The 16466-nt window shown below is 44.1% G+C and overlaps 3 protein-coding genes across 3 annotated transcripts in view; 2 read left to right on the top strand and 1 right to left on the bottom strand.

Annotated features, from left to right (window-relative positions):
• HTRA4 (HtrA serine peptidase 4) overlaps positions 1-3443 on the top strand; it is a 15061-nt gene extending 11618 nt beyond the window's left edge. Inside the window, exon 8 of the mRNA XM_010838756.1 lies at positions 3104-3443. Coding sequence (XP_010837058.1) covers positions 3104-3269 — 166 coding nt within the window. The 3' untranslated portion in view covers positions 3270-3443. The remainder of the gene's footprint in view (positions 1-3103) is intronic.
• Positions 3444-3498: 55 nt separating this feature from the next.
• TM2D2 (TM2 domain containing 2) lies at positions 3499-11629 on the bottom strand. The gene is made up of 4 exons (XM_010838757.1): positions 11180-11629; positions 10263-10350; positions 7472-7587; positions 3499-6005 (listed from the first exon to the last, which is right to left on the bottom strand). Exons 1-4 carry the CDS (start codon positions 11404-11406, stop codon positions 5792-5794), a joined length of 645 nt encoding a protein of 214 aa, XP_010837059.1. The 5' UTR covers positions 11407-11629; the 3' UTR covers positions 3499-5791.
• A 139-nt stretch (positions 11630-11768) lies between these two features.
• The window catches only part of ADAM9 (ADAM metallopeptidase domain 9), a 92986-nt gene continuing 88288 nt past the window's right edge, over positions 11769-16466 (top strand). The window contains exon 1 of the mRNA XM_010838755.1: positions 11769-12104. Coding sequence (XP_010837057.1) covers positions 12008-12104 — 97 coding nt within the window. The 5' untranslated portion in view covers positions 11769-12007. The remainder of the gene's footprint in view (positions 12105-16466) is intronic.

Below are 16466 nucleotides of genomic sequence, written 5' to 3'. Positions count from 1 at the left end.
CAGGACTGGAAAAGGTCAGTTTTCATTCCAATCCCAAAGAAAGGCAATGCCAAAGAATGCTCAAACTACCGCACAATTGCACTCATCTCACACGCTAGTAAAGTAATGCTCAAAATTCTCCAAACCAGGCTTCAGCAATATGTGAACCGTGAACTTCTTGATGTTCAGGCTGGTTTTAGAAAAGGCAGAGGAACCAGAGATCAAATTGCCAACATCCGCTGGATCATAGAAAAAGCAAGAGAGTTCCAGAAAAACATCTATTTCTGCTTTATTGACTATGCCAAAGCCTTTGACTGTGTGGATCACAATAAACTGTGGAAAATTCTGAAAGAGATGGGAATACCAGACCACCTGATCTGCCTCTTGAGAAATTTTTATGCAGGTCAGGAAGCAACAGTTAGAACTGGATATGGAACAACAGACTGGTTCCAAATAGGAAAAGGAGTTCGTCAAGGCTGTATATTGTCATCCTGTTTATTTAACTTATATGCAGAGTACATCATGAGAAACTCTGGACTGGAAGAAACACAAAGTGGAATCAAGATCAAGATTGCCGGGAGAAATATCAATAACCTCAGATATGCAGATGACACCACCCTTATGGCAGAAAGTGAAGAGGAACTCAAAAGCTTCTTGATGAAAGTGAAAGTGGAGAGGTAAAAAGTTAGCTTAAAGCTCAACATTCAGAAAACGAAGATCATGGCATCCGGTCCCATCACTTCATGGGAAATAGATGGGGAAACAGTGTCAGACTTTATCTGGGGGGGCTCCAAAATCACTGCAGATGGTGACTGCAGCCATGAAATTAAAAGACGCTTACTCCTTGGAAGGAAAGTTATGACCAACCTAGATAGCATATTCAAAAGCAGAGACATTACTTTGCCAACAAAGGTTCTTCTAGTCAAGGCTATGGTTTTTCCTGTGGTCATGTATGGATGTGAGAGTTGGACTGTGAAGAAGGCTGAGTGCTGAAGAATTGATGCTTTTGAACTGTGGTGTTGGAGAAGACTCTTGAGAGTCCCTTGGACTGCAAGGAGATCCAACCAGTCCATTCTAAAGGAGATCAGCCCTGGGATTTCTTTGGAAGGAATGATGCTAAAGCTGAAAGTCCAGTACTTTGGCCACCTCATGTGAGGAGTTGACTCATTGGAAAAGACTCTGATGCTGGGAGGGACTGGGGGCAGGAAGAGAAGGGGACGACAGAGGATGAGATGGCTGGATGGCATCACTGACTCGATGGACGTGAGTCTCAGTGAACTCCGGGAGTTGGTGATGGACAGGGAGGCCTGGTGTGCTGCGAATCATGGGGTCTCAAAGAGTCGGACACGACTGAGCGACTGATCTGATCTGATCTGATGTACTTGTTCAAGCCCCCAGTAATTTGGGGATATAGGTGTTATTTTACAGAGGCAGCAAATGGGGTGCAGAGGTTAATGACCTTGGAAGTTACATACTGTGTCAGTCAGAAGGCAGGGATGTGGGACCTGGCTTGGCCCCTGGATTATCTTACTCTTGCGGCTGCTGTTATTGTTTCTGAGAGACAGAGTGACTGGCAAGAAGATGGGGTTTCAAGTCTGAAACATCCAGGATGAAATCCTGCTTTAGCTTCTTACAAGCTGATAGTCATGGGGGAAGCTCTCTTATTTGTCTGAGCCCCACTTCCCCATATTTGATGCATAGTTTGCATCCAGTAATACTTTACAGATTTCTTTTTCTACTTACAGAACTATTGTGAATTAACTTCTTTCTTTGTGCACCATACCAGGCACCAACCCCTCCACGTACACACTGCCCCCACCTCGCTCCCCCCTCCGCTCCTCCCCACCCTGCAACTGCCCTTGTTCTCAAGGTTTTCTCTGCTTTTAGCTCTACCCTTGAACTTCTCTTCATATGCACTTCCTTTAAATTTCTCTTTTCTTTTTTTAAAATAAACTCCACATACCCTGATAATCCTCCCACATTATCATTTCTTCCCTGGGCTTCTTAGCTTCCTATTCCTCACTCTTTTTACTTCTGTACCTGGCGGCTTATGAGATCTCAGTTCCCTGACCAGGGGTCTAATAACCTGCCCCCCTGGCAGTGAAAGCACAGAGTCCTAACCACTGGACTGCCAGGGAATCCCACCAATGCACCCCCCTCCCCAATTCCCTCAAATGGTGTCTCCTGTGGTCATTTGACTTCAAGCCTGTTTTTGACTTTAAGACAGATCGTCCACATGGCTATATATTTACTGTACTGTTTTATATCTGGAACTAGTTTTGTTTCTAGAACATATATTCTATGTGAAACAAATATGTTGGAGGCTGAAAATAATCACAACTTTGAGGGAAAGAAGCCTTAAATATTTAGAGCTTGGAGCTTCGTGATTGGCTTTTGACTTTCTGGAAATTGCTTCTGTAGTACAGCTCAGCATACCCTCCAGGTCCATAAATTGTAGGTGAAGGTGGGGCAGGTAAGTGGGCTGTCAACACCCCACTGATCAGAGTGTAATTGTCTGGAAAAATATGTATTGCTTGGGCTTTTCACGTTTATTGGTAAGGTTGAGGGTATGTTTCAGGTTAAGTGAGGTCAGGGATTAACAGAAAAGAAAAGCTCAACTTGCTATTTCAAACCAAATCTAACATATGGGAGGGGCAAATTTCATACATATGATTCTGGTGGAATATGAATTTTAGAAAGGTGAGTAGGGTTGTTGTTCTCCAGTGATTCTGTAGCATATACTAGAACAGCCCCCATATTTGGAAGTGAAAAGTGAAAGTGAAGTCACTCAGTTGTGTCCAACTCTTGCAACCCCATGGACGAACCTGCCAGGCTCTTCCAAAAATGGATTTTCCAGGTAAGAATTACTGAAGTGGGTTGCCATTTCCTTAGGATCTTCCAACCCAGGGATAGAACCCAGGTCTCCTGCATTGCAGGCAGACTCCTTAGCATCTGAGCCACCAGGGAAGTGGCATATTTGGAAGGATGGAGGCTATTTCTGGTTCCCTGGTTTGCATGCTTAATGTCAGCACGATAGTAGTGCCTTAAGAGACAGACATTAAATTCTAGATGGGGGTTAAGTCAAACTCTTACAGTTTCATGGTCCTTTTTTCTCCCCTCCCAGCTCTGGGTTGAAAGACCACGATGTAATTGTCAGCATAAACGGACTGCCTGTCACCACGACAACCGATGTGATTGAAGCTGTTAAGGCCAATGATTCACTTTCCCTCCTGATTCGTCGGAAAAGTCAAACTTTGATCCTGACAGTCACACCTGAGATAATCAATTAAAAGCCTTGCTTTAAAGATAAATTATCATCTAACAAAACCAAAGCTACATTACCTGGTTTGTATTGAGGATGTGCCGGTGATGGCAAGGGGTTTTAGGATCTCTTTCTTTTGAAGAAAAATGTGTGCTTTTAAAACACACATAAACACATTCCAAAACCATCAGGTTGGGGGTGTTACAACTGCTGCTGAGAAGCCTAAGGGAAGTAGAAGGACACGGTGCCAGGAAGTCTGGGGAGCTGATAAAATTTTATTTAACAACAGGAAACAACTGAAAACGGGCAGTTTCTAATTTATCCTGATGGAAGGACATTTTAGTACTATAAAACTTCTCTATAGCCATAAACTGGATATAACACCACACACACACACACATACATACATCTATCTACCAATATTAAGAAACTGAATCCAGAGTGCAAAGGAAATCACATTTTTAATATTATTCCTTTACTCAAACAGTTTTTCAGGTTTCTCACATTTGGCCAGGGTTTGTAAATACAGAGGATGCTCATCACTTGGAAGTCACACTGAAACTAACAAATTTGGATGGTCACAGAGGAATATAGATTCTCAGGTTGTCAGCTAGCAGTGGAAACAACTCTGGTTCCCATCAGCTTTTCTGTGAGGAGGGCTTCTATAAAATATTCTATAAAATAGAAACTCTAATAATTTACAGACTTTTACCTCTTTACCCAAGTTCTTCCTGGAAACATTCATGATCAGTGATTTTGAGTCTGAAAGCTGCCACAGCTTATTTATTTTTTAAAAATAACTTTTGATGGGGTTTGTGAATATCTTTAAGTAATTTTTTTTTTAAGTGTGAGATGAAGCAGGATTTGTGGTTTAAAGTAGTATCTTATTTGGGGCAGGATTTCAATTTTAGTTTTCCAGATTTTTCTTAAAAGTGAGTTTTTCTTTTTAAAAAGGGGCATCCTTGAACTCTCTTAAGTTCTATGCAGAAATTTTAAGTTTATGTGCATTTTTCTGGGGAGAAGGTTCAATTTCTTCAGGACCCGTAGCAATTTAAAGTATACTGCTTTAGACTACAGAGATTATAAATAAGAATCTATCGATTTACAGTTACGAAGAAGTTGAGGTCAATGTGGTACAGAACTTTCAAGACAAAAGAGAATAATGTTTTCATTTTTACATAATTGACACCATTTAATACCATAAGAACAGCGGTCATATTAATCAGGGATAATAAAGCTGAAACTTTCAGGAAAACTGCTTCATAATGATAGAGAGTATCCAGTTATTTTAACTGGGATTCTTGGCTTTTATGTCAATTATTACGAGACTGAACTTTGAGCGGTTCTACCTTGATTGTTCCTAGAATTTATACATTGCCCAAATAGCAGGCTCTTCGTAAACCCCCCTTTTACTTTACACTTAACAGTTCTTTTCAACTCAGATTGTAAGGGATGGGAACTAAGTTTTAAAACCCACAAGTTTAGAACATTTTTTTAAATCCCCTGTGATGTGGGAACTTGAAAGCTTGGCTGTCTCTTTCCCTATGACTGACTGTTGTAGCCCACAGTGAGAAACTTTGGTACCATGCTTATTTTGACAAATGTGTTCGGTTTCTGTTTCCCACAAGTCACATCCTAATTCTATCTAGCACTCAGCAGTAATATTCTTTAAGGAAGAGTCTGTTTTTCTTTCCAAGGATGTGAGGCTCTTCATTTTATATTATGTAATCATGAAGAGGAGATTTAGAGTTATTTGTATGATTTTTTTAAATCTGTTTATAACACGGGCTTTCTAAATTGGTAAATGATACCTTTTCAATAGGAAAATTCTGCCAAGAGTATAGCTGAACCCAGACATGTCTGGAACTGTTGGCTTTCAAAACATAATTGGACATTAGAGGGAATTACTATACTGGATATATTGCCTCTCAGGAGTAATAATGATGAAACAATAGGGTTTATTAATAGGCTTATTTCAGATGCTCAGCTTTAAGCACAACAGACATTGAGTTTCATTCTACCTATTGAAAATACCCAAACAAGCGTTCCAGGTTGGCAACATTCATTCTGCAATTTAAATTCAGAAGGTCAGAATTTCAGTGTGTATTCAAATCGACTGCTGTTTCTACTTCTGCTGGACATTTTCGTTGGTTCAGCTTCTGATCTCCACTGCACGAAGACTCAGGGTCACAAAGGCACAGGCCGAAAACATCCTGTTAGGTCCAACTGCTCCAAAGGGTTGATGACATAGCAGCACACAAAAATAAAGAATAAGGAGACACTTCTGCAGCATATAAGTTAATCACTATCCTTTATATTTTTGGTACATGAGGGAAGGTACAAACTTGATACCCACAATACTGTCTGCTTGTCATTTCTAGTCTGCAAGGTCAAATTTGGGTCGAACGTCACAGTCTGAAACCACCTTCCTAACCAAAGCCATTCTCTCCAACGAGGGAAAATACTGGTCAGGCCTGATGTTGAGGAGTTCTGAGCCTGCAGAGATGAATCCAAGAGCCTTGCCTCTCTGGGCCACAACAGCAGCTCTTCTTAGTAAATGGTGCACCAATTGCTGCCGTCACTGGGCATCAGTCCTCCAGTGATCAGCAAAATAAGGTCAACAAACCACCAAATCCCAAGTCCTCCAAGGGTCAAGAGCTTCCCCACTGCTGTGCCAGTGTGTCCCAGGCAGAAACGATCTACTCCAAAACATCCCAGGAAGAAAGAGTAGAGCAAAGTGGTTATGAAGTAGTGTCCGGTATACCTAGACAGAAGGAATCAAGACGAAGATGCTTACCACGTGAAAATGAAAACACTTAATGCTTTATTAGTGAATTTCACATAAGTGACAAGATGGGAAGACAGTCCCTCTGTGACTTCTTACCAAGCCCCTCTCCCCCAAAGGAAGATCTCTAGTTTGTCTAGATTCTCAAAAAGGTACTTGCTAAAGTATGGAGGGGGCTTCCCAGGTGGCGCTAGTGGTAAAGAACCTTCCTGCAATGTAGGAGACACAAGAGACATGGGTTCAATCCCTGAGTTGGGAAGATCCCCTGGAGGAGGGCATGGCAACCCACTCCAGTATTCTTGCCTGGAGAATCCCATTGACAGAGAAGCCTGGTGGGCTACAGTCCATAGGGTCGCAGAGTCGGACATGACTGAGCGACTCAGCACACACGCACACAAGGTATAGAGGACTCAGATGAACCAATACAGAGTTGGGCTGGATAAGAAACTATTAAGGACATTTACAGGACAGGTATCCTGCTTGGAGTGGTGTCTGGGCGCCCATCCCTTTCCTGCATAGGCTCTTATCCTGAGGGAGGATGCAGTTCTGAATGTATTTCTCTCATGAGGTGTTACCTTCCCTTAAATGAACACTGATCTCCACGCTCCTCTCCTGCTGTTTCATGGCACCCGAAAAATGGGACTTCTTGGAAGGACTTCTGTCTTACATACTGTGATGACATTCAATTGCAGATACTCTAATGGTATCACCTAACACAGTCACAAATCTCCATCAGCAAATGGTATACATAAGTTCTGTGCCTTCAAGTGGAGTTTACAGAAAGAACCCTAATTCGTTTTTTTAAAAGTTAATTAATTTTTGGCTGTGTCAAGTCTCAGTTGCGGCACGCGGGATCTTTGCTGTGGTGTGCAGGCTTCTCATTCTTAACACGCGGGTTCAGTCGTTGTGGTGCGTGGGCTTAGCTGCTTCGCGGCAAGTAGGAGCTTAGTTGCTGGACTAGGGATCGAGTCCACATCCCCTGCATTGGAAGGTGGATTCTTAACCCCCGGACCACCAGGTAAGTCTCAATAACCCTAATTCTTCAAGATAATACTGCTTTTCAGGGAGGAAGGCCTGCACTTTTCATAATAAAATCTTTCCTCCTGAAATTCTACAGCTGTTTTCAAAGGATGTATGCCTATCGTAGGAGTTCTGAAGTTGGATTATCTGTTCTACCTCCTTCATTTTGTGGAGGGGACAGAGACTCTGGGTGCCCAGAGGTCCTTTAGCTGGTTGGTGAAAGGGACATTTAGAATTCACAGCCTCTGGCCTCCTGTCCAGTGTCCCCTACCTTATCACCCCATTGCTTGTGTGTGGAGTATGCACAGCAGTAATCATGCTGCCCCTTTAACACTTAAGGTAAAAGAAAAAAGTCAACATCAAGAGAGGACAGAACAGCCCTACCTCCATCTAAGTACCAGCTACTCCATGCAGATAGCACTTACTTTATACAAGGTTTGTTCTCTCGGAGGAAGGTCCTCGGGCTGGCACACTCAATTCCATCCAGGGCCCGGCACTGCACGCGAGTGTGCTCCACATCTCTGTAGGCCTGACCCCCAAACTGTGGGGTAACAACCACAACAGAACAAACAAACTAGCCAGAGCGAGCAACACAAAACATCTCTTCATATGAACTAACAAAAGCTGGCCCAGGACAATAACTATTCTAACGAAGGTGGGGGTAAAGCTGAGCTGAAGAGCGAGGAGTTTAGTGATCATACTTCAAGAGATTTTCAATGAGTCGATCCTAAATGGACATGGTTTTAAATAAATTCCCTTTCATTTTCTTTCCTTGTGACCACCTTCTTTGATAATATAATACAGAAGTTTAAAATCAGTTTCACTAAATGCCATTTTGGATTAGCAGGACACAGTGCTTTAATTAATCCTACATTTACAGAAGAGAAGAGCACATGAGTGCATATTTGGGAATGGGTATTCAAAAAGTCAATGTGTAGAGACTATCATACAGAGTGAAGTCACAAAGAGAAAAATGTCGTGTATTAACGCATACATGTGCAGTCTAGAAATGTGGTACTGATGAAGCTATTTGTAGGGCAGGAAGAGACACACACATGCAGAGGATGGACTATGGATGTGGATGTAACGGCGGGAGGGGAAAGGAGAGGGAAGAACGAATTGAGAGAGCAGAACTGACGCACATACGCTACCAAGTGTAAAACAGCTAGTGGGAAGCTGCCGAATGGCACAGGGAGCTCACCTTGGTGCCTAGTGATGACCTGGGGGCGGGGGATGGGCGGGGGGCGGGAGGGAGGCTCAGGAGAGAAGGCGTATACGCATACATACAGCTGACTCACGCTGTTGTACAGCAGAAATTAAAACAACACCGCACAGCAATTATACTCCAATTAAAAAAAAAAGTCAATGTGTATTTGAGGTCTATTTTACATATATTATAAATGAACATCGTTAGGAAAGAACTCAGCATGTCAACTGACTCAGGACTTTATGCAGGTCTCGAAACTGTGATTTTCAGCTCACATCCATAGTAATGTAATACATCTATATGTAAGTTTAAATTCCAGCAAAACATTTCAGAAGACCTCCGACCCTTTGTGTAACTGAATTCTAGCAGAGGAAGCACAGCTGGGCATTCTCCACATCGGCACCTTATTAAGTACTTCACTACTGTTCTTGCTGGAACATTCCTCAAAGGGAAGTGGGTGGAACGTGAGGATGTTTACTCTTGCCCCTCCCTTGGGATTTGGGGGCCCAAATGCTGACAGTCCCCCAGGACTTCTGGGAGAAGTGACAGTCTGAGCATCTTGACAGGATCAACCCAGTGTTTTAATGAAAATGGGCAAAAGTAAGTATTGTATAGAGATCACTTATTTTTGCCTATTTTCATTAAACACTGGGTTGATCCTGTCAAGGTGCTCAGACCGATCTCTATATGATACTCTGGGCTTCCCTGGTGACTCGGTGGTAAAGAACCTCTTTGCCAATGTGAGAGATGAGGGTTCAATCCCTGTGTCAGGAAGACCCCCTGAAGAAGGAAATGGCAACCCACTCCAGTATGCTTGCCTGGGAATTCCCATGGACAGAGGAGCCTGGTGGGCTAGTCAATGGGGTTGCAAAAGAGTTGGTCACGACTTAGTGACTGAACATGAACATACAATGCTCACTCAAACTTTTATCAATAATTACCCATAGAACAAAATCTCATTGTATTGAAAATATTTCTTTACTTGTGATTGCAGCAAGAGTTGCCTTTTTGGCCTTGTTACTTTCAGGTTTATTTCCCTGTGTCTGATTTAGTAACAAAGAATATTTTCCCATAATTCTCTTATAGCTGACAATGTCTTGACTTGCATTATGCAGCATAATATAATGGTGAGTCCACAGAGAGGAGGAAGTATATGAACTTCGCTGGTTCTGGGGAGACTGACTAGGAAGCATGAGTCCAGCTTCAGGGATATTATTAATGGAACTGAAGGGCTTCTTTTCATTCTAAGAGGCCATTGTTATCCAAGGCTCCTTCTGAATGCTACAACCCCTTACAAAGACATATAATGATGAAAAGTTAAAGTGTTAGTCGCTCAGTGTGTCTGACTCTTTGTGATCCTGTGGGCTGTAGCCCACCAGGCTCCTCTGTCCATGGGGATCTCTAGGCAAGAATACTGGAGTGCGTTGCCGTTTTCTTCTCCAAGGGATCTTCCTAACCCAGGGATGGAACCTGGGTCTCCTGTGTTAGCAGGCGGAGTCTTTACCACTGAGCCACCAGGGAAGTATACTGATAGGCCTGATCTATTTCCTAAGGACGTGCTGGAAACTGCTTGCCTAGTGAAAAGAAAGGTCATTGGCAAGAGGAGCTTTGCCCCAAATGCATATGTAACAAAGATACTGCTGAATCCAGCATCAGTTTTAGAAATTGCATAAACCTTCCTTTTGCTCTTTCAGGAAAATACGTGCCTTGAAGGGTAGTCAGGGCTGATATCTGAGCTTCAAATCTGTCAATCACAATGGCCAAAGGAACTAAAGACAGATTGGTCTTTGCACCTGGGTAGTTTTGGCACAGAGCCTGCTTCTTTCTGAGAAGACTAAATGTCTTGTTCAGCCACTGACCCTGATCATGCTGGAAATTTTCAGTAACAGTCATTTCAATGAATTTTACAAAAATATAATTTCATACTCCTCATAGTTTTCTGTAATAGCATTTAGGCAATATTGTTTCTCTATGGAAGAGTTTGCTTATAAAACCAAACAAAAACCCACCTTGAGACAACCATAACCAAGTTCCTGGAATGCTGTTGTGTTTCCAACATGATCCACTGGGTCTTCACATTCTATAAATTCATCGGGTCTGTAAATCACCAGTAAGATCATCATTAAGGTCTTTCTAAATGGCTGTTTACAGGTATATAGTCATAACAGGCAAGAGACATTTCTGCAAATTTTCTGGGGGTTAATGTCCCTCTGAGTCTTCCCCAAGACAGGAGATTCTGTCAATTAGGCTGAAGGACAGCAGGTCAAACAGCCATCCAATGACCCTTTGGTTAAGGCGGGGTGGGGATGAGGGGTGTTTCTGGTCCTTTTTCTACACCGATTCTACCTCTGCCAAGGCTTCATCTCTTCCCTAGGCAAACAGCCACAAGGCTATGGGGGCAAAATCCAGGCCAAAGGATTCCCAGCTCTCTTGCATTTTTCAAAAGCCTTTTCTTATTTGATTTAAAAGAGACATTAAAAGTTTTGACTTGGTTCTGCAACGCTAAGGTTACTGCTTTTATTTTTTAAGGAGGTGCCACGTAGAGGAGAGTGATTTACTCCACTTGTGCACCACTCAGTACCAGCACGAACGAGGGTGTCTCCTTCGGTTAAAGGGAGCAGGTACAACCTCGTACCCTTCTTCCTCAGGCTATATAATGTCACTGTTTCCTAGTTCTCCTCTTTGGGGAGCCCAAAGGATCAGCGACCGACACAGAGGAGTTTTCCCCTGCAGGAGTGCGTTGAGTGAGAAACCTGTCATGGTTATTTTTCTCTCGCGTGTCGACGATCAGATAGTTCCTCCAGGTGGAGAGGGACTGGGGGGCGGGGGGAAAGCAGCCTACCTCCTCCCGTCCCCCCGCACAACCCCCGTGTATCCCAGGGACCCCATCTTCATCTCCACCCGCCTCGACCACAGGGTAGCTTACAGGTAAGAGCAAAGGATGACTGGAGAGTGGGGGTCGCCATACTCCCAGCTCGCAGCGCCGGGGGAGCCCTCTGGGTGGGCGGCGCCAGCGGATGTGAGCTCGGGCTCGGCGGTGGCGTTGTGCGAGTGGCTCCGAGACACACAATGCAGCAGCAGTAGATTTCCCAGCAGCAGAGCCGCCTGGCCGCACAGAAGTAAGTAACTCACCGGGTAACCCCCCAGCACCATCTTCCCGGGCCCAGAGGCGGAGATCCGGCCTCAGACCCCCGGCCCCAAGCCGGCAACCGCGGACCCAAGCCCTGCCTGGTCAAGGCCTCTCCGCGGAGCCTCACGCCTCGATGCCAAACAGCCAATGGGAGCTCAGATTTTTACGTCCCGCCCAACTCAGACAGCCAATAAGGAAAGGCTGCGCAGGAGGCGGGCCTGCGTTTCGTTTCTGTGGGTCAATTCCGCTTCTGGGGCTCACGCTCCGCCTTCTTTTCCGTGACGAGTGCTTCTTCCAATAGGCTCCCTCGGCCCGCCCCGGAGTAGGCGGGCCTTGAAGCAGGAGGGCGGGGCAAATGGCGATGGGCGGGGTCGACTCCTGAGAGGGTCTGAGGGGACCGGAGAGAAAGCCCGTTCTCACTCGCCCGGGACGGAGCGCTCCGTACGTCAGTCAGGCGAGCGGGCGCCGCGTCGGAAGCGAGCTCGGACAGGAGCCGAGTTGCGTCAGTGCCGAGCGCGCGCGCATCGCTGCCAGCCCTGGGGCCCTGGCGGGGCTGGGGAATCGTGGAGCGGGCGGAGGCAGGGGCGACCGAGTGCTGAAGAGAACCTGCGGGCTCGGGCTGAGATGGGGTCGGGCGTGGGCTCGCCCTCTGAGACTCTCCGCGTCCGGTGGCTGCTGTTGGTGGGCTTGCTGAGCCCAGCCCTCGGCGGGGCTCGGTCAGGTGGGTGTCCACCCCCAGGGACCTTTCGGGATTCCAGTTTCCTAGGGCCGGGATGCTCGGAATTTTTACCCCGCGGTGCCTGAGAGTGGCGGGGCCTGGCCTGGGCACTGGAACCCGACCCGAGTCGGGAGGCGGAGCCGCTGGGCTGCCTGTGGACCAGGGCTCGGACCCGAGGCTCCGGGTCTGGGCGCCCCCAGTTCTCCTGGGCACTGTACTCGGGTCTGGTTCCCAGTCCTCGGTCTCTTGCCGAGCAGAGCCTTTTGGGGTGAGCCCGACCCCCAGTCTCGCGCCAAGCTGGGTGCCCCCCCGCAAGACCCTCCTGGGGTGACTCTCGGTCCGACCCCGAACCTCAGGGACTCGGCTGAGAGCCTGGGAAGCTGGCTGAATGCGCGCGGAGGGTTTGAGAAGTGCTTTTTAGAAATGGAGCTGGGGTTTGCTTGCAGGGTAAATGTCACTGGGAAAGAGACCGGGAGATGGAACTTTTTGCTCCAGGTTTTCATGATTTGAAATTTTGACCATCATTTTATTAGTGGAGTCACCAATAGGTACCACAGGGCTGAATTTAGCGATGAAATAAGAGGAGGGGGGAATTGCTTATTTTTGGGGCTATTTTGTTGTTTTAGTAAGAATACTTCTTCTTTTTTTTGGAAACGAAGTGCTACATTTTTATAGCCAGTCTTTTATTTCCGTTTTTGCTGGGTTGGTAATGTCTCAAATCCAGGCAGATAATCCTTACTCTGCTTAAGTCACAGGCTTACGGTAAGAATTGAATCATTCGTGTGAAATTGCTTTTGACTTGTGAAGCTTCCCTTAAATACATAAGGTATTTGTATTGGAGATGCTCATAGTGGAAACATTTAAATTGCCAACACTAGCTTCTTTCTGAAAACACTCTTTTGTTTTGGCTCGTGTTAAATTATTGTTTGCATGGCTGTGTTTTCTTTATCAGCCGTAGAGTATGATGGAGAATGGGGTTTCTACTAAATCGTTATCTTGAGAGTTTTTCAAAGGTGAGGATTTCAATGCAGGACTGAATTTAGATTTTTTTTTCTCCTTATTTTATTATTTTTAAATTAAGAAAATTTGCACCATTGCAGGAATTTTAAAGCTCTCAGTACTGAAACTTTCTTGACTGGGAAGGTACCTAATCTTTTCTGTTTGAAACTGTTTTTGCTATGGTGTTCTATTAATACATGGTTAACATTTACCAGCGTTTAAGGGGCAGTAGGTTAAACATCTGGAGTTTTAGTAATCCATGATTCTGTTTGGAATACTTTAAATAAGACTGATTTTTAAAGTTTATGTATTGATTTTTACATTGCTGCATATAGATGGATGGAATATCCTTATGTTTTATAACAACAGCTTTAACAGTTTATAGTTTAACAGTCCCTCACTTAAACACGTATATGCTTTCAAAATTTAATCAGCCTTCATCGAACACCTATGAACACCGAGCTCAGTGCTTGTGGAGGGGCACAGAGTGACCAAATGTGCTGAGTTTATCTGAAGGTTGTAGGGGAAGGTTTTATTGAGAAAGTGATATTTGAACTGATCTGTATGGGTGAATATTCAAGGACAGGAATTCAAAGCAGAACGGTTTTTGCAAGAGTCTAGAGAGATAAGAACAGGACTAGTTAAGGAATGGTGAGAAATCACCAGGGGGTCCACCTGAAAGGGAGGCGTGGATAAAACTAAGGTAAGTTGATACCAGTTGGGGAGAGGCTTCTGTGATGTGCTATGGGATTTGGACTTTACCCTGGAGTAAGTTCTTTGGGCAGGATGGTTTTTAAATAGGGCTGTGGGCTTCTCAGGAGAAGGGGTAAAAGTTTACAGTGGTGAAGAACCCACCTGCCAGTGCAGGTCAAATGTAAGAGACGTGGGTTCAATCCAAGATCCCTTAGAGGAGGGAATGGCAGCCCACTCCAGGATTCTTGCCCGGAGAATCCCATGGACAGAGGGTTGCAAAGAGTTGGACACCACTGAAGCAACTTAGCATGCACTTAGCACGTGGTATAACTTAGATTTGCGGTCGCTGTAACTGGCTACACAGTGGAGGACGGACTATAGAAGGGAGGGACTGGAGGCTGGGAGAGACCGGTTAAGAGGCTTTGTACTAGTGTGCAGTGAAATCATGTTTCCCTACGGGAATGTTCTTCTAGAATCAGCTGACCAGATTTTTGCAATACGGGATGTTTAAAACATGCGCTGAAACCATTTCAACTAGTGAAAGAGGAATTTGAATACTCAGTAAGAACCAGCCACACATCAGTTACTCTAGGAGTTAAATAGATTTTGTAGGGTTTTTTAAAAAAAATTTACTATTTATAACAATTGTGTCAATGAGGAAGTGCAGTATACATTCCAAAAAGCTGAGGTAGTACACTTAAAAAAAAAAAAAAAAAAACTAGGGCTGACAAAGGTAACTTTGTATCATTGAGGAAATTAGGCAGGTATGAAACCTCACTGGATTTTTTTCTTTTAAGGTAGTGATTATGATGTACAGACCTAAATCTTTTTTTTTCCAAGACTACAATTCTAGAGGAAATGAGTTTTAAAGCTTACTCATGGTGAATCACTGTAAAATGAACTAGGTGTTAAGAACCTGGTCCATACTAATTTTGTTTTTAGGTGCTTGTGAATTGTTTGAATTTGGTATGTTTGTGCTAAATAGGAGAATTTAGTCTTTTAAATATAAAGATAATTTGTTTCACACTATTATGTAAGAAAATAAAAGCATTTACAATGAAAATGTGTACAAAACAAGTTGCTGGGTTCCAATACTGTTTTCCAAACATACTTTGAATTTTACCTTACCAGGAGTTCCCTGGTGGGCCAGTGATTAGGAACTGGTTATTTCATCGAACTGTAGGTTTGATCCTTAGTTGGGGAACTAAGATCCCACAAGCCACGTGGTGTAGCCAAATAAAAATAAATAAATAAAATTTACCTTACCAAAGTTGACTATGTATGTATACATTTTTAAATCCTGCTTTATTGTAGAATCCCTCCAAAGATGCAAACTCTAAGTAACTGGAAGCTTTTTCTTTGGAATAGCCACAAGCTCAAATATATGACATAGATAGGCTCATGATATTTCTTTTTTTTTTTTCTTTGATGCCTAGTATACAGACTTCCCTGGTGGCTCAGATGGTAAAACGTCTGTCTACAATGTGGGAGACCTGGGTTCAATCCCTGGGTTGGGAAGATCCGCTGGAGAAGGAAAGGGCAATCCACTCTAGTACTATTGCCTGGAAAATCCCATGGACAGAGGAGCCTGGTAGGCTACAGTCCATGGGGTCGCAAAGAGTCGGACACGACTGAGTGACTTCCCTTTCCTATACAGCAGAGACTTGGAGTTATGCTGTCTTTTGTGTCAGAACTATGGGACTGCCTCATAAGTAAATCCTGGTCCTCTTGGTATCACAGTAACTAACCCCTCCTACTACCCTGCCTTTCAATGGGGCCAACATAGACCCAATTAAAGTTGAATTGCACTTTGAATTGTATAGCCTTGTTCATATGTTAAGATGTTATTGTATCAATACTTTATTTTTCATTTTGTGATGTGTCATTTCAGTCAAATGGTTTTCCCCAGAGTGAGTTTAGGGAACGTGAGAAGTTCACCTGTTTTATTCAGTTTTTTAAAAATATACAGTTGTTTTGTATTTATGTTGATTTTAACATAAAGAATTAGAGTATTTCAGCTTATAGTAAGTAAAAATGATGTTACTGTCAAACATTTGTCATCAGTTCAGTTCAGTTGCTCAGTCATGTCCGACTCTTTGCGACCCCATGCATTGCAGCACACCAGGCATCCCTGTCCATCACCAACTCCCAGAGTTCACTCAGACTCACGTCCATCAAGTCAGTGATGCCATCCAGCCATCTCATCTTCTGTCGTCCCCTTCTCCTCCTGCCCCCAATCTCTCCCAGCATCAGAGTCTTTTCCAGTGAGTCAACTCTTCGCATGAAGTGGCCAAAGTACTGGAGTTTCAGCTTTAGCATCATTCCCTCCAAAAAAATCCCAGGGCTGATCTCCTTCAGAATGGACTGGTTGGATCTCCTTGCAGTCCAAGGGACTGAAAGAGTCTTCTCCAACACCACAGTTCAAAAGCATCAATTCTTCGGCGCTCAGCCTTCTTCACAGTCCAACTCTCACATCCATACATGACCACTGGAAAAACCATAGCCTTGACTAGACGGACCTTTGTTGGCAAAGTAATGTCTCTGCTTTTCAGTATGCTATCTAGGTTGGTCATAACTTTTCTTCCAAGGAGTAAGTGTCTTTTAATTTCATGGCTGCAGTCACCATCTGCAGTGATTTTGGAGCCCAGAAAAATAAAGTCTGACACTGTTTCC

The sequence above is a fragment of the Bison bison genome, unplaced genomic scaffold (genome assembly GCF_000754665.1).
Source record: "Bison bison bison isolate TAMUID 2011002044 unplaced genomic scaffold, Bison_UMD1.0 scf7180017864105, whole genome shotgun sequence".
NCBI lineage: Eukaryota > Metazoa > Chordata > Mammalia > Artiodactyla > Bovidae > Bison > Bison bison.
The sequence above is the reverse complement of the archived record's forward strand: the minus strand, read 5'-3'. Positions and strand labels throughout refer to the sequence as shown.